Below are 19,088 nucleotides of genomic sequence, written 5' to 3'. Positions count from 1 at the left end.
ACAGGAGTGAAAGACGAGTAGAAAATCGTTCAGCTGTCTGTTTTGATTGCAGCTCTCGACGTCGAACCTTTTTTGTGCTTGTTGACGTGCTTTTCTTGCTACACAGAAGCGGGTGCGTATCTTGGTCACATCATCCTTCTCTTCCGTCGGGGCATGAGCGCAAATTAAGGATATGTTGAAGAACTTCGCTTTGATGCAGATTCTGGTTAGACGTTCATCAACAGTGGTGAATGCCAACACTCGGTGACGGAGTCTCTCTCCCACCACCAATCCCACACCAAATTTACGCTCCACGAGGACCTATTCGCCTCAGTCTTTGTCCCGTCCATCGAATTTCTTGGACGACGGTAATGTTAGCCAATTAAGGGACCAAACATTCCAGCCCCAAATCTTAATCCTTAACACGTTTGCCGAGTGGTCATCAAAAAGGGTGTCACTTATCCGAGGCCGTGGTTTTCTTTTCATTTGTAGTGTTTTTTTACGTGGCGGGTCCCAAACCCAGCACGCAACCCTGTGGGATGTTTTGCCTTTTCACTTTAGCTCACCATCAAACGGATGTTTTCTGGCTACTCAAAGGATAGACCGGAAGTCGTGAGTTGCTTGAGCCATATGTAAAAGAATCGTTCCTGGCCACTCCCAAGTGAATGGCAATCAGAGACCTTCCCCACATTCGTGTACTTCTACACATGGCTCCATCCTGAAAGAGGTTACTCTAAGTAAAAAATGTTGCATTTTCAACGATGGATTCAATTTCAAACTGAATAACTGCTAGCATCCCGACACTAAGCTCTTTCCTGATAGTATTTTTTCTGCTCAACTTTCTGAGAGAGAGGTGTAAAAGGAGTGATTTTTGTTTTAACAAATAGTCAGTTTCAGGTAGCAGTTCTTCAAAGCAGTGAGCATATACTCCGATAGAAGAAACTGATTTTGAGATCACCGCTGGAGCGCTCGATCTAAGTAATGCCTAGCCCTGTAACCAAAAATAACGATCAACTTCATGATGACACTAGTATGGGTGCCTACATACAGCAAAATTGCAACGAATTTCTGATCAGGTTCCTATGTTGGGCTTCACCCGGGTTTGTAGAAGCGTAATCAACCATAAGCACTTCCCCAGCGTAATCGCAAAGTATTTACAGTCCGAGGAAAATGTTAAAAGGTGTGGTGACACATAATCACAAAGGTTTTTTTATGAAAGAAAATATTAAATAAGTTCGGGTGACACTGAATATTTTATGCTTACATATATACAACTTCCAAGAATCAACACCCGCGAAATACCATAAGATGTAAAAAGTCAACCAGACGATCAGAATCTAATCATTTTCTTAGGAAAACAAAAATCATTATATGTAGTATATGCGAGTTAGAAAAATATTCCTGAGTTTGATTAAGGTACCTCACATAAAAGCGTCAATCTTATAGAGCAAAGTCAGATCCCGATATTAGTTATATGGGGGCTAGGTCAAGTTTTCATCTAATTTTATATAATTTAAGCGCAATCTTTGCTACTACTGTTATGAGTAAAACATGTTCTGTAATTTTCCTTGAGATAACTCAAATATTTGCCGATATATTCCGTATAAAGTCACCTGAAAGTTCGAAAATCTTTATAGTAGGTATGTATATTGGGGCTCAGGAAGGTATTAACATGATTCAACCCATTTTTAATACACAGAACTACTAATGTCAAGAAAAAAATCTTTCTGAATTTCAATTATATATCTCACACATCGATCGATATTTTTGTTCAAAAGTCAACTATAGATACTGGGGTTTAGGATTTGAGCCATTTTTGGTCATAAGTTGCTATACTTTAAAGGAATTATTAGTTCGAAATTATATCCCGTTATATTAATTACTTCTTGATATGCGTGATAAGTGAAAGAATCAAATGGTATTTAAAATTGTGTCATATATCAAGTAGGCGTGCTTTTGGTCCGATTTCAGCCATTTTCACACTGTGGCATAGGAATATGAGAAAAATGCCATTTACTAAGTTTAGTCGAAATCGGTTTGGTCGGTTCCTGAGATATATGATTTCACCAGAAAGTAGACGGTGCCACACCCATCATCCTTTCACACTGCCTCCTACAGCCCTCTCATGTCATCACGGAGATAAAATTCAATGCGCTTTTAGTAGTTTTGAACGGTACCGTTATATGGGTATTTTCCGATTTCATTCATTTTTATTCTGTCGGTAGGAGTTCTTAAAATATTTGCGCTAATTATATTTGGTTGTTGTGTCTTTAATAGTTTAGGAGATTCGCACATTAAACTAATTAGGTGGCGGAACCACGCCAACTTTTTCAAAAAATTTTTCCTACAGTTGCCCCTTTCTACTGCAATCTTCTTTGAAAAATTACACTTTTTTGTCTTATTTTAGTGCTTAGTTTTGACAATTTATAGGTTTTCGATTAATGTCGGTCCGATTATGCCCATCTACGTACTCATAGTTTTTTTTCGTATTAGGAATCCCACATACCAAGTTTCATCAAGTTATCTCAGTTTTTATTCAACTACAGCTTGCACGGACGGTCCGTACCGTATTTCAACCTTTCTCGTCATCCTCTTATAAATTTGATTTATATATCTCCTAAACCATTAAAGTTACAACAACAAAATTTTCTAAGTGCAAATACTACAAGAACACCTATCGACAGTGTGAAAATCGGAGGATAACCCCGCTCACTGACCATATAACGGTACTGTTAAAAACTACTAAAAGCGCGATAAATCGATAACTAAATACGCCAGAAACATTGAATTTCACCACCGAAATGGTATGAGAGAGCTTCATGGGAGCTGGTGTCAAAATTTTACTATGGGCGTGGCACCGCTCAGTTTTTAGGAAAATCCCATATCTCGGGACCCAACCAAACGATTAGAGAAAAAATTTAAAATTTAATAAAAACAATAACGCCTACATATTTCCACATGGTTCGCTCAGTTTCCTGTACACAAATCAAGAAGTAATTACTATAACGGCATAAAACTTTGCAGAGTAATGTCTTTAATGTGTGCCACCATGTGATCAAAAATTATTTAAATCCAAGAAAAACTTTTCAAGCCCCTTGGTACCGAATATTTAGACCCCGGTACCTATGGTTGACTTTTGGTCAAAAATGTTGGTCAATGTGGAGATATATAATTGGAATTAAAAGATAATCTTTTTCTTAAAATGATATGTCTGCATGTCAAAAATGGGTTGAATCGGACAAATTCTTCCCTTAGCTCCCATATACTCAATATGTATGTCATGTTTTACTTATAACAGTGTATCTTTGTGCCTAAAATATAGTAAATAAATTTGAGCGAAAACTTGGCCTAGCTCCTATATAACTAATATCGGGATTTTCGAACATCCGACTGACGTTACGCTATATGATTGGTTTTACACCTTAAAGTATTTCCCTGGCTTTGATTTTGCAAGTTGCAAGAGTATACAATTTTTTAAAATTGTAAGAATATAAAATGTCTTACTATTTTTTGCCCACCGTAATATGTTGAAAATTCTAAAAATGGATTTCTTTAATCTTTGAAGGGACTTAAAAACATTTTATTGAAGTTGTGTTACAAACAATGTAAGTATTTGGGAGACCTAATTTTACATGATTGAAGGATTATTTATACAACTATCTGCAAATGTATATAATTGACGCCTTTAATGACATAAAATTTTGTCATGTGGCGAAATGGGAAGTTCTAAGTAATATAGTAGATAATAAAATAATGGTGATAACCGTCGTAGCATGCTCATGATCGCAAATTATCTTCAATAAAAGTATTTATTTTTGGAATGGCCGGCGATGACCGCGAACAAGCCGTTTCACTCACGGGCGTAGCACCGTTATTGTATATAGGTATGATTTGACAAATGCCATTGCACTTTGTTTGATAAAAGGAAAACTTTTCCAATTTCGCAGTGCCAACTATGTTCGCCACTTGTCATTCTACTCGTTGGCTTACGGCTAGCGTATTCCACCGACAGTGACAGCGCATTACTCTTTCTGCTGCTAACCTGTTGGCTTAGTTTTCGGTGTGCGCTGAATGAAAGTTTGTTTACTTTTTCTTAATACCCATATTTCATGACCAGCCTGGTGTTGCGTGCAGCATAATTCATAAATGCTTTATGAACCAATTCAACAATTATTTGCGCTTTGTTAATCAGGGTAATTATTGGCGATTGTAGGAAAAAAAGAAATAATTTTTTAATATTTTTATAACTATTTGTTGTTGTTTCATGCAATAAGCATCAGTTTACTTCTTCAATTTATATTTTTTAATGATTCATTATTATGTGAGGAGAAGGCGAAATTACCAAAAAAAGACTCATCAACTGAAACCGAACCGACGGAAAGCTCGTACCACTAATCTCTATGTATACCTATCTTACAGCGCTAACACAAATTGGAATACTACCAATGTTCAAAGGAATTTCATCCAATCCTTCTAAAATTAATGGTTTTAAGGCGCCCCTACCTCTGCTAATATTTCTATTTATAAATTAAAAACGGTATCAATTAGATTGTCATACCACCGATAAGTCCAAGGAATTCTGCTTTGTCTAGTCTCCCAGCTCTCTAAACGGAGATTCATTCAAACGAAAATACACAGATACCTACATACGTATGTATATAATGGATCATCTTGCACATTTCTACTATCACTAAATACTTTGCCTTTGGTTACACCTTGTCATAATTTAGAAATGAAAGTATGATAATTTTATATTTATATAGTATGTGTTTATATGTTGATATGTATGGAGATGAATAATAGCATATTTAACTGTTTCGTTGCATCTTTAACGCTTCAACTTCGGCGAATTTATGACCAGAAGAGAAATGGCAAAGCCAACTCAAAATATTAATTATGGAAAATGTCTGCAAATTAAGTTATTGTTCATGGATCAAGGGCCATGAAAAAGAGGCAGCATCGGCGTTGCATGCATCAGAGTCGTTGCCACACAGACAAGACACAAATAAATGGCAATTTTGGATTGCCGCCACAAAAACTTAAGACCACAGTTAAAAGCTTTTTATTTGCTGAACTAACTGACCGTGGCGGCAAGCCGGCAACACGCAAGCAGGCAAAGTGCCAAGCGGGCGGATGTGGAAATCGTCAGCTAAGCATACGGGCGGATATTGCAAATACACGGGTGAGCTCAGAGGTACCGCACTAAGTGCCAACCGCAGTTAGATGCCAGACACGGCGTTGACGTATGTAAATGCACTGAAAATTAATGAAAATATCTTCGAAGAAGTGTTAGGAAAATGAAATAAAGAGTGAAAGATGCCACTGAAGCGCATAGGCCTTTACACGCCACACTCTAACTTTGGTAGAAAACCACAAAGCAAACTCAAATATTGGTTAACCATAAAAGTAGCAATAACAGCAAGTGTGTTCAAAACAACTCTAATACGCCTAGGTGTGCCGATAATAAATCCATAGCTTGTTTTTTTATTTGTAGGCAAATTTATAAACGCGTCAGTGTCACCGCAAGTTGACAATGTTACATGAACTTGTTGAATGTTGCACGTTGGAGTGGCTTACGTCTTATGGCCGTCAGCCCCGGACAGCAGCTACCAAACACTCTACAAGCATATTTGCTCGCACCCGTTCGAGTTAACCGCAAATGGAAAGAGTCGCATTTACCACTCATAGTGCACACAGCGAAAGCAATAGCGCGCATGCGCGTATATATTTACCTATATTTATTCCCAATAAGCAAAATAGCCTACTTTGTTCAAGCTCCAACGTTGGATTTCGCATTCCACTATGAATATTTGAAATAGATTAATGAATAGTAAGATATACCGATAGTTGTCAAAGGAATTGCATCCAAGCGAGGTCTTTGATGACTTGGTTAAGTTTTGCAATACAGAATTTTTCAGATATTTTTAGAAATAGCTCACCAAATAAGTCGAGAACATTTTGAATCCAGAAATTGTCCTTAAATAATTATAAGCATAATTAAAATGTTGTTTGAATTAAGGATCGGCAACAGTTGTTAGCTGATATCATTGGTTACGCAATTTCAGAATATGCAGAAAGCTACAAAATATATGCATATAAAATTAAAATATTGATTAAAAGCTCTGTATATATTTAGAAACATTTAACAGGTCGCAGTTTCTTTCTGTTGCAACGTTCCAGCTCGTTTATCTAGACAGTTTAGTCTCTTACTTGTTAACAGATTTGATATTAACTGTGAAGGAACTTCGAGAAACCAAATGGGTTATGAGATTACCAAAAGTGGCATTCGCTGGCTACGGAACTGGTAGAGTCATTAAAAGCGACCTGAAATTAAATTTCCGAGAGAGCTGATAGACGCCAAGATTATGTGCAAGAACCCTTATCACAGATTATCAAACATGCTAATAGACAGAATTAACAACTAAAATATATCAAGGACATATTTTGAACCCATTTTACAATATGAGAAAAGAGTGTCGTTGAAGGTAAAAATTCCACCTTCGGGCGATACCCGTCTACACCAGATTTCCCCGCGGCTTCGATCGAATTTAACCCCTTGAATTAATATTTAATATTATCAACAATACCCAATTACTAAATACAAAACATCAACACGAATAGATTTTGACATTTTTCGGCAAACAAATTTGAATTTCAAATTCTTGAATTTAGATTTATTTCATCGCATAAAATTGCAAAATCGAGGGAGATTTTGCAAGAAAGGCCTCCGTAATGACCTTCTGCAGGAATAAACGAAAAACTGTGCAAATTTTCACGTCTTTCCATGCTATGTTCGGACGTTCAGCGAGTACGTAACGAAATAGCTTTTCATTTTTTATGAGTAAATGGCAAACAATATGCCACATAAAATTTTAACTATAATAAAATATTTCAAAAACTCCACAAAGTTGGCTTTCGAACTTGCCAGCTGCACGCTTCTGCCGCTAGACCACTCTTCGTTGCGGCAAGTTGACCTAACGCTCGCAACAGTGTGCAAGAAATGTTAATTGTTATTTTGGCTTAATTTTTATGCGCTTTTTAATAATTTTCCAACACAATTTTCTCGGTGCGAGCCACTAATGGTTTCTACCGACTTTTTCACACCTAACAACTTTTCATCGTCGCATAAAGTGCGTACGAGTGTTGCCACTGCTGCTGTTGTGATTTTAATTTTTGGCATTGTTTGGCTGATAGCTCACACAGCTGGAGAACGTACATACCCGCATGCATACATAACAACGTGCATAGCTATATGTACGAACTAAATTTACTTCAGCTGAAAATAAACCGTATGCAGCAAGCGAAGCTGCGTTTAAGTCCAAGACGAAAGACTGAAGCGCGAAACCTGCAGAACCAGTCTTCATTCGCTTTGGCAATACCTCCGCCACTGTTGTTGTTGCTGTTGCCAACGCTGTCACTACCGCTAGCACTTTGACACTGACAATGCTTGTGTCGGCAGAGAAAAGAGCAACAGCAGCACAACCTCTGCAACAACAGCCGAAGCCGATGGCAGCAACAACAAGCCAGCGGCAGCAAAAAGAAATGCGAAATGCTATAATGGGCAAATACTACGAGTATTTGGCTGCTGGCAGCTTTGTTATTTCGCTGTTGCCATATGGAGAGTATGTGCTTACGCTACCGTTGCGGTTGTTTGGCTGTTCGACTGCTTTGGTGTTGCTGGTATGGGGCAGGCGCTCACTCTTACTGCCTTGTTTCTGCTGCTGCTGCGCCTTTTGTGGCTGCGTCTGCCATGTGCGACTGGCAATGGCTTGGCGCGCGCAGCTGGCGTCGCTGAAGAAGAGTGTAGACGCTATATAAATTGTTGAGACTATTGGAAAATTGTATCATTTCATCCTTTCACGTCTAAACGGCAACACAACCCGAGCAACGACATAAGTGGTAGAGCGGTGCGCTTTTTTCGTACGATCCCGTTATTGTTGTGTGTGGATTGATTAATATCGTTTAGTTTATTACGAACCAAAAAAAGAATTGGAGTTAAAAGAGAAAGTGCATTCAACGAAAAGTGTGCAAGTTCAAAGGTTAAGTTCAGAGTTTCGAAAAATCGAAAGCCAAAAGTTACGCAAAAAAGTCAAAAAGGACTTAAAAACATAAACAAATAAAACAAAAGTGTTTGCAAAAATGTCACAAATTAAAGCAGTTATCGGTGTCTTGTGTTTGATCACAGTTGCTGCCGCACTTCCCGCCGAGGAGACACGCGGTCATGCGCGCAATGCAGTTAGCGGGGACAATGACATTATGGATAGCATCTACAGCGATTGCTTGCGAAAGGATTCGGTGTCTTGTGTCAAATATAAGCTCTTCAATTTCGTCGACAAAGTGCTCTCCGCTCGCGAGCAGTTCTCGCTGACCGAAGGTGTGACGGTGGTGCGTTCGCCCGATGCGCCTGCCACCGAAGCTGCACGCTCCATCTCTGGCGACGAATCATTCGAGTCGTTGGCACTCAACCGCATTTCAAGCTTCTTAAATACCCACACCATTAAGGTCGAATTGAAGGGTGCGGATATTGTTCAAGCGGTCAGCTCTACTGGACGTGCGCTCGAAGATGTATCCGAATCATTGTTCGGAGGTAATGACGATCCCAACGCACCCGAAGAGAGCCGTGGCAAGAAGAAGAAGGCTGCTAAAATTTTGGGCCCCATTCTTGCTTTGGTCGCATTGAAAGCCGCCGCCCTGTTGCCACTCTTGTTGGGCGCAATCGCTTTAATCGCCGGCAAGGCTCTGCTCATCGGTAAAATCGCCTTGGTGCTGTCCGCTGTGATTGGTCTGAAGAAACTGCTGTCTCAAGAGAAACATGTCACCTACGAAGTGGTCGCCCACCCACATCACAGCGCATCTCACTCCGTCAGTCACGATTCGTACGGCAGCGGCTACAGCGCCGACGCCGGTTCGTCTGGCTCATACGGCAGCTCCGGCCATGGTGGCTGGGGACGCTCACTCGATGCACAAGACTTGGCTTATGCTGCCCAAAAGCCACAAGCATAAGTTGTTTGTAGTTAAGGGGAGGAGTAAGGGACTTTACAATGACATTTGGCAGGGGAATAATTTGGAGTTTAAAATCCCAACGACAAACACATCAACGATTAGCACGAAATTCGGACCAGTGGACAGGCAATACGATTGGCAGCAAGCAGCAAAAAAGATTTGAAAAAGCCGCTCTAAACTTTCGGCGTGTACGCATGCGATCGTTGGGAAAAGCGCAGCTGCCAAGATCGATGCCCAACTAGACACAACGAGAACGAAAGCCACAAGACACAAAATTTAACAAAACAAATCTTAATTATATTAATTTATTTGCTAATTAATTTATTTAATTTATTACATACTATTACTTCCATTAAAAAGATACAAAATCGAAACGACTCGTAGCCTTGACCTTTTGGATCAGTGGATACACGAAGTAAATATATTGAAAAAATTATTTAAAGATATGAAAACAACGAATACATAAATACTCTAAGGAAAAGCATATATATAAAAGAGTTTATTGAAACCCTAAAAAACTACGTGTGTGCATTTTCTAACTTAAATTAATTACATATTTTTATACATATTTAATCTACAAAATAATTTATTTATTTTGTTTTAGTAATTTTTCTTTTAAGCTAAAGCTAAATCACAAACTGTTTAAGATTATGTAAAAATTAGCAGACAAAATGAGAGACGAAGTCGGTACCTTAATATATTTATAAAATTTTTCACCCTTTTTGCACAGCAGGCATAACTAACACTTAGCAGTGCTTAAAGGGAGTTGCTTTTAGCGTTTAGGTTGTTTGCGCGGCGGCTCTTTGTGCGCTGACCTGTGCTGATTGGCTGGCAAGACGGCGAGCAGCAGATCAACTAGCTTAACACCTGCGGCAGCGAATACTTACTAGCTACACATTAACACGCACTTACTACACATTATAGCTCACTAAGTGCGACTAACTGTTTTTAACTTCACCTTTCTTTCACTTGCAGCTCAAATTCTTAAGGCTCGAGTACTGGCAACCCCAGTAAGCTTGCAACGCAACTTCTATTTACTAGAATCACACGTACTTTAACACTTTAACTTTCATATTTTTCCAACACTTTCTTCATTTCCATTCTTCATATCTAATATACTCTCACTTAACGCACTTTCAGCTAAGCTCACTTCTCAAACGAACATTGACTACTGCACCTCTTCGCTCATTACTGCAACGCACACACAACTGAGAACTCATATTCGATACTTACTCAATTCTCACTCACTTATTTTTCTCTCGCCTCCATAGAGGCTCTGTCATGCTATCCTTTAAAACTACTATCTGAGACTGTTCTTGCCACACTTAAGCTACGCTTTAATACTTCGTAATATATCTATAGCTTTCTCTTGTACAAATCGCTTTACTATTCTTACTTTAGCTCTCACTCTTACAAATCTATGTACAATCTCTACATATAATTTTATTAATTATAATTCTAAATTTTCAGTTAAAATTCTAGTCTTACGTATAAACATACAAACATACTTATAAAATGCGTGAGTTTGGAATGAAAAATCCATTTCTTTTTTAACTCTATAATACAAATACTTGAAATAGAAATACTCAATATGCTTTAAGTACTACATCTAATTTCATAATCCTATGCACAAACTCAACTCAATATTCTAAAACTCTGGATTTCTTTTTTTTCACTTCACGTTCCTATACTTCTGCTTTGACTGCTATACATTATAAAGGAGTTCATAGTTTCGATCAAAATCGCCATAACTTGCCATAGGTTTCGAACTAAACTGCCCCCTCACATTTTCACATTTCTTCCCATTTTCTAACACTCAACTTATATCTCACTCAAACTCTTTCGCTATGTGTTCCTTCATACTACCGAAAAACTATACAAAACTTTTAACCATATTCATTTATATTATCTTCTTCCACTTCTACCACCAATCTTTACATTTAAACGCTCAGGCCACTCAGCCTCTTTCGTTACATTTCTCGAATATACTCAAACTTCATTTTCCTAATTTCATAAATCTTATTCTCATATCTTTTCTTCTACTAACCAGCACTCACTACTTAAAAATTATATTGACTATAACTGCTATATACTACCTCTCTTGCTCTACTTCGTTTCAAGCTGCTCTCACTACTAAATTTCAAATTTTCTTACACTTTTACTCTTGCGCACACTTCCTATACTACTATCTCTTTCGCTCAGCTTCTGAGTGAGTCACTTATTACTTCATTAAGCGCTCATTTACTCAATCAATGAGCACTAATAAATATCCACAAGCTACACAATAAATATAACGATAGTCATTTAAGTATTTATTGATTTCATTTTTATCTATTTAAATGAGTCTACTTTATATGTATAATACATCTACATATATACCTAAATATATATTTAACATATACATATATATAAAATGAGATAAATGAAGTAGTCCTTTTCAAGCGTAATGTAAAACGAACTGTAAATGTTAAAATGCTATAAACCAACAAAGAATATCTGATGTATTCGTAAATATGTTGAGAGCACACACTAAAATCTCAAAAAAAAAAAAATAGATGATACAAAATATTATAGAAAGCAAACTGTACAATTAGTATTTGTATTTAAATTATTAATGTCACGTTGTCATGCATGCATTTCATTCAAATATGAATAAAAACCCCAAAAAAAATTAAAAATTAAAATAAAAATTTGATTCACGATCATTTGAGATGAACGTTTAGTAGAAGATATTTTGAGTGTGATATTTGAGGATTTGACGGCACGAGTGAGTGAGTTTCAAGACTGAGTATTAATTTTTTTAATTACAAATGGCTAAGAAGCCATTACAATATTACATGAATGAAAACAGTTAACTAACTGCAATTTTCTAGCTCTAGAAAGGTTGAAAAAAGCTTTTTTGACAAATGGAATACCTCCGTAAAAGTGCGGCTTATATTTTCTGTTAGACTCTGTTCTGTTCAGTAACCTTTCGAAATTTAGCGAAAAGCCTTTACTGAGTATAATGCTTTGCTTTCAATGTTATTATAAAACCCATTCAATCGATTCCTTTGCGCCTTTAGGTCTGTTTATATCCAAATCAAAAATTAAGTAAATGTCGCTATTCTCTAAGCCATCTGCGGAGAATGATGCAAATTCAGCGCATATTTAGCAAAGAAACGGTACCCAAATGAGTAATTATAATATTTTTAATACTTTCACCAGCTCTTATGACGAATAGAAACTAGTTTCGTGAAAGTAATATTTCAATTAATATTTTTTTAATTATTCGATGAACAAAAGTAGCTTTAAATATTTATAATTAACCTTTGTCTGTGGGAAATCGTGAAAGTGCAGCTTAAAAATAATATATGATAATTAAATAAGCTGACTACTGATTGTCTGCAGCCACCTGAACTATGAATTTCACATGTATTCGTAGCATTATGCAATTTCTCTGCATATATTTCCATATATGCTTGTCAAACCGAATAAGCAACGGCGCTGTCAGTATCACACTTTCATCTAATGAAAGTGTTGGAATTTCTTGAGCAGCATTGAAAATCTAATTAAAATTTCAAATATTGCGGTGAAATTTGGCTAAACAAACAAACAAGTTTAAGGGCTTATGTAAATATAGTACACACTGCACAGATACAAATCAAAATGAAAGCATAGCTTTGAACTAGTAAGCGCTTAGCTACATTTGAGTGCCATAATTTCTAGCCTTTGTTTCAAAAAAAAAAGCAGTAAAGAAATCGTTCGAAAGTTCCGCTGTTTATAATGAATTATGCGAATGCTATTTCACTTCGACAATAACTATTTAGTAAAGCAGTTGACAATGTGGCTAAACCGAAGATGCTTTTGTAATGCAAATGCCGGAGTAAAGCTCCGCGACATCTACTTGACTTGACTCGATTTCACTTTTCACAATTCCAAGAGGTATTTAATTAAAATATTTATGGATAAAAATGTGCAGACTAATGGAAATAAATGCCAATCATGGACACCTATACAAACATAGAGACGTATATGTGATTAAGCGCATTCGAGTCTTCAAAAACAAAAAAAAAACAATAACAAACCAAATCACGTTGACCAACTCTGAAGCACCTGTTGACCAGTGTGTAATGAATAGACCATGAGTAAACAAATGTTGTGTGTATACACGTATATAATACTTTACACACATAAGAAGTAGTAATACAGGCATGTTTACGTCTGTAAGCTTTCGTGTTGGTAGTGAAAGTAAACGCTAAATGTTGTGAGATATGAGCTTAAATTGATATGTTTGTAACAGATGTATGATAAATTAAGTGGGTCGGAACATTTAGAAGCTAGCAAAACACCAAGTTTTTGAATTTATATTTTTAAAATAAAACACACTGTAGACAATTCGCTCATAGAGTATATTTAGGTGCGTATCTGAGAGTGTCTTTGATGATCGAATCAATCAAAAATGTTGAAAAATGGTGAAGGAATCCATGTGACTGTGAAACCACAGTAGCAGTGGTAGTCTCAGTTGAGACCGTTACTTAACTGTAATTCTTAACTATAAATAAACGCAATTACTCTATATGAAAATGAATACTGGAAATGATGCTTGAACTTTGAAATTGAGTTTCAACGCAAAATGTGCACATGTTTCTTAATGAAAAGTGCAAAAATCAATATTATTATTCTGTCGAATATATATTTTGTTTTGAATTTTACTTTTTAATTTTTTTATTTTTTAAGAAATATTAATAGTAAATAAAGCGGGTTTCATTACAGAGTAAGGAAACCAGCTCCGTAAAATCCAGAAAAGGTTATGTCCAACCTGGGGCAATGTCACCTAGGACGATTAAGAAGTATAGCAACATTACCAGTTAGATCTTTTTCCTAACGAAAGTCATTATAAAAGCAGCAAAATATTTTCAAAATTCGATGAGTTAATTAAATTATTATCGGTCAGTCACTCAATAAAAGGCTACCCGAGGTTGAATATTTTAATGTATTATTAATCAACTAAATGGGTCATCAATAATCGCAAGCTATTCAAAAGAGTAGAAGAAAAAGTTATTCATCTCTTAATATTATTTATATAGCATATTATAATTCATTTACATACAGTAAGTGTGAGAAATTAACGAAAGCAAGTTAAAACCAAATACAAATTCTTAACACCAAGCAAAAACATAGAAAATAAAAAGCAAAATAGAACAAAAATTTCACGCATATGTAAAACAAGATACCCAACAATTTAGCAAAAAGAACATGCGCACTCAGTCAGTGGGTCGGTATTTATGTCAGCAAATAACACGCTCCCAATGCTGACGCCTTCAGCTTAAGTAGAAAGACAGACTGGGTGCTGTAAGACTCATACCTCGCTTTTGCTTTTTATTGGGCAGTTTAACTATGCTTATTAAACTTTCTTTCTCATACATTTCACTACTTGCATACGCAAGAATATTTAGTGAGTTGTTTCGTTTTGTAGGCAGTAATAATAAGTGTGTGTTATTCAATGTTATTCAGTGTCCTCTGCTTTAGCAGCATTTGACCAAAGTGATAAGTTCACCAAAAATTAAATACTATTTATCTAGTATCCCCATATTAGGGTAATGAAACCATATAAGAAAATACAAAAATTTTTAAGAAATGGAATGATAATGATAAATATTTTAGCTACTAAAACTAAATTTTAACTTTATGAGTGCTGTTTGGACAAGGCGACTAACAAATGGTTTCAAGTCCGAGGCTGGCTTTTGTAAAGACAAGAATGGAAACTAGATTACAGACACCAAGAGAACCCTCGAAATCTGGAGGTAAGAAGTGTTCCCTAAATGACGAAACAGTACTGCGCCGAATGAAAAACCAATAATCTATAGTGACAACATTATCGATCCGCCACTCAACCAATGCAAATTAAAAATAACTTAAGAACAGCAAAGCCGTGGAAGGCAATGAGTTTCCGGCTAAGTTGTTTAGTTCCAGCGCCGAAGACCTGAAAGCACACATTATTGCTAAGCTTTACATTTCCAATGATTGGAATATGAGTGTGCTCTGCACCATCACAAGAAGGGAGACGCCGCATTCTGCGCTAATTATTGCGGGATCAACCTGCTTAATATTGTACATAGGGCTCTTCTGATAGCATTGTGTGTTAAGCCCACAATATCAGTGTGAATCCACCATAAACCAGATTTTCACAATACGTCAAATCCTGGAAATGATGGCAGCAATCGACTTTTGACAGCAATGACAGGAGCTACCCAATCGACGCTTTCTTTTATTTTGGTATATCTGCGAAACTCATACTGTAATGCAGAACGTCGTTGAGCACAACCATCAACTCCGTCAAAATACGGCAGGCTCTCTACAAGCCGCTCGATACCAGACGGAGTTTTGGACAAGGTGATTCTATCTCGCACACCTTCTTCCATATAGCTGTGCTAACCTGAACCGCAGTTTGAGCAAAGAGAGCGAGACAAAGTGCATGCAAAGCTTCCCCACGACTTAGGAACTACATCGTTACTGTTGGCAGCTATAAATTTGATAACGTAATGACTTTGTAAAATAAATTCCTACATCAATTATTATGAAGATCAAGCGTAGAATAACTCTTACCAACTGGTGAAACTTCAGGATCGGACGACAATTAGGAAATAATTCACTCTCTCAATGCACAAAATTCAGTCTGTAAGTCCTATTATACGGCCCAGAAGCATAGACGATGAGGAACCGAGATGAGAAAGCACTTGAGGCATTCAAAAGAACTATCCTCTACAATTTCTTTGGAGCCATCTACGTTAGAAGCGAATATCGAAGAAGGTGGAATCACGCACTGTATAGGCTCTACTGTGACATGTAAGTATATAAAAAATCCCATATAAATCCAAGGAATGTTCTGGTTAGCTCATGTCGTTCACATGAAAGGTGATGTTTCTCGAAAAGTTCATTTGACCCATGGACGTCCAGACATCCAATGGAAATACTTATGCACTTGGGATGTACAACTGGTGTGATCTCGCAAATAATAGAGGCAACTGGTGAAGTTTGGGATTCTCGGCCCGGACCGACCCACGGTTTAATTGCCAAGAAGAAGAACAGGGCTGTCCTAACCCTGCGTCAAACGAAGCAATAATTAGTCAGCAAACATTCCGTTCATGAAATGTGGGCAATGAACCTAGTGGACGACTAATGGAGACTATTTATGAACGAAGACACCTAAAAGTCCACAAAACGATTTTGGATAACTGTGTAAAGACACTCTAAAGATATGAAAAGATACGATCGAATGGTTGGAAGATTGCTATAATCAAAACCAGCTACGGTGAATATCATAATCAAATATTGCGCAAAAAATTAACCCGATACCAACTTTGTATCAGAGGAAACTTGACTGCTATACTTCACTGTTCTGAATTGTTTCCGGAAGCTAATATTGATCTAGTACATATCATCATAGTGCATCTATCACATTTCTGGGTCTGCACAATTAGAAAGTTTTAGAAAACAACATCAACCATCACTTCCTAAAAGAGATTTACCGCTTGCTATACTTTTCGATGTAGATTGATTTTTGGATTTTCTCGATGCCATGCGTTATAGATGCATATGCCAGTCTTGCCTAATCAGGCCACATTTTGTGACTAAATATTTGAAAATTAATTGCGTAATTTCCTGAATTACTCGCATGTTGTATCCCTGGTACGAAGCTCACTCAGAGGTTGTGATAGTCTCAGTTACATATGCCAGTTCCATCTATAAATCATATTTTCTCTAATATATTATATGTATCTATTTATAATTTCATACCTACATATCTGTTATGCACTGATTGCTGTTTTATTCCGCCCTTAAAGTCGCAGATTTCCCTAGACTTTACGTTTTTCCCACGAAATCTTTTTATTTGCCACAATCATTTCGCAAAAAAATATTTCTCGATCGACGCGCTATAATAACTGTTTCAACGCTTTTATTACCCACTTTATATTTTTACTGTCTTATTGCGCCGTTTAACCAGCACAGTTCATAAAGTGATCAAAATGAAAGACTCAAGCAGCAAACCTGATTACAGTGTGGCCTCTGCTGGTCTACTTAATTGCAATTGACAGCGTTTATAACCTCGTAAAGTGCATGATCTGTTCATGCATTGTTTATTGTGCTATCCTCAAAAGAAAAAATATCTTAGTTGCAACGGCAGGAGTTATGCGTTTGTTGCAATTGTGGGCTTTGGGCTCTGGAGCATAATCAAATCCAATGTTTACAGAAAACGTGACATGCTCTAATAAAACAATGAGACAAAGCTATGAAGAAGTTGCTATTAGGAAAATTGCGTGTATCAACAAACAAATAGGTGCACCAATGCACCCACACTTGCATACACATGCACACATACTCGTATGCAGGGGATGCGGTAAAGGCGTGGGGATCCATGTAAAAGTTAATGACTGATAAGTTGTTTCTGCCGGCTGGTGACTAGTTTGGCTCAACGCTGTTCGAATAATTTCACTGTCATTGCTGCAAAAATTACGGCATGCAACTTGCAAGTAACAACAAAAACTGCAGTGAAAATCGGTCCGAAAGACAAAAGCAATTTTTGTGTTTGCATGTAAGCGACTTTATATATATATATATGTCTGTATGAATTTTCCTTCACATAAGGCTGAAAGTGTGTCAGGAGAACAAAATCATCGACAATGCCGCGTATGCGAAGACTCATGTTAAGTAAACCAATGTAAAGTGGAGTGAAGCGCGGCAACAATAGAACTGTGAACAAAAATAAAAATTTGTTGTTAAATCAAGTCAAGCCGTCAGCACCGCCAGAGCACCCAACTAAAACAACTACAACAGCTGTTTTAAGTCAAACTGGTAAAAAATTTAATTGAAAATGAAGCCAAAGTCAAAAGCGAAATTCTTCGTCGGCAAATTTTTACAAGCTCACTGATTCCGAAGCTTGCTTGAGGCGCCATTGGCGTTGTTGCTTCACATTTGTTTCGCTATGCGCTAGGAAGTGTATGGACCTCTTCTTCAGCTCACTGCTGGCAACAAATTACCAGATTAATTTTTTGTTGTTTGGCGGCTGCCGCTTCCACTTAGCCGCTTGCGCGTTCTTCTGCAATTGGTTTTTATATTATTGATATTAGTATGTACGTGAGTTCCCGTAAATGAATCAAGAGAGTTACGCGAAAAAATGGCAATTTGTTGGGGATTCTTCTTACATATCCAGCTACCGAAAGCGCTAAAATGTATATGTAGCCTTTTGATATGATAGAGGTCATTCTGTTTATATATTGCAACTAACTACACTGGAAGCATACCGTTGAAATTATTATATTTGGAATTAAACGAGTTCAAAACAGACACCATGTAGCTGAGGTACCAAAATACACCAAGCTGCCACGAACTGTAAGCAGGTTTTCATTAAAAAGTCTATCTTTATTGTTGTCTGAATATTCCGTTTTTTTTTCAACGAAATAAGCCGTACTTGTCTTATGGTGATTTCATCCGATTCAGGTAGGTACTTTCCACGAAGCATAACAACAAAACCCGTGGAACAGTATCTGATTGCTTATTTACAAAACGAGTATTCTTTGAAAAGTTAAAACATATGTATTTTATACTAGCTGACCCCGCAGCCGTTGTCCTGCGTGAAATTATGTGTTTTGAAATGAAAAGAAAGTTGAATTTATATTGTGTTGACAATCATTTATTTGCGATTTTTCTACACTTTTTTAATGTAGCGCAGCTTTATAAACAACGTATATCTGGCATTTCCAAGCTTATGCCACACTCTTCTAACGACTATCCTTGTGCCCTGTTGATTGTCATCGCAAATGCAATTTTCCCCGAAAACTGAATACATTTGAACTGAAATGGTTGTTCCCTTGTATTTGATAACTGCGTCACAATCAGTCGGGTTCCATTACATAGTTTCGGCGCAGAAAGATTGTGAAACATAATAATAACAGATCCAACTTTGACACGCAAATAATGCTGTGGCATACCAAGCCTGTCCAAAGAATTTAGAAATTCCACTGGATAATTCACGGCTTCGTCTTCCTTGTCAAGATGATCGATCTATTTGTATGAGCTCACCCGGAATTTGGCTTTGAATCTTCCAGTCTAAGTCATTAACATTGGAA

General features: G+C 37.0%; 1 protein-coding gene across 1 annotated transcript; it reads left to right on the top strand.

Moving 5' to 3' along the window:
- The first annotated feature begins 8,118 nt into the window (after positions 1–8,118).
- LOC120766597 lies at positions 8,119–8,982 on the top strand. The gene has a single exon (XM_040092202.1). The coding sequence runs from the start codon at positions 8,119–8,121 to the stop codon at positions 8,980–8,982; it is 864 nt and encodes a 287-aa protein (XP_039948136.1).
- Positions 8,983–19,088: the final 10,106 nt, after the last annotated feature.

This window comes from Bactrocera tryoni, chromosome 1, assembly GCF_016617805.1.
Source record: "Bactrocera tryoni isolate S06 chromosome 1, CSIRO_BtryS06_freeze2, whole genome shotgun sequence".
In the NCBI taxonomy this organism is placed as follows: domain Eukaryota; kingdom Metazoa; phylum Arthropoda; class Insecta; order Diptera; family Tephritidae; genus Bactrocera; species Bactrocera tryoni.
Note: the sequence above shows the minus strand (reverse complement) of the source record. Positions and strands in the feature narration are given on the sequence as shown.

Excerpts from the sequence above, each read along its gene's own strand:
- LOC120766597 (XM_040092202.1), top strand. The coding sequence starts at position 8,119 with ATGTCACAAATTAAAGCAGTTATCGGTGTCTTGTGTTTGATCACAGTT.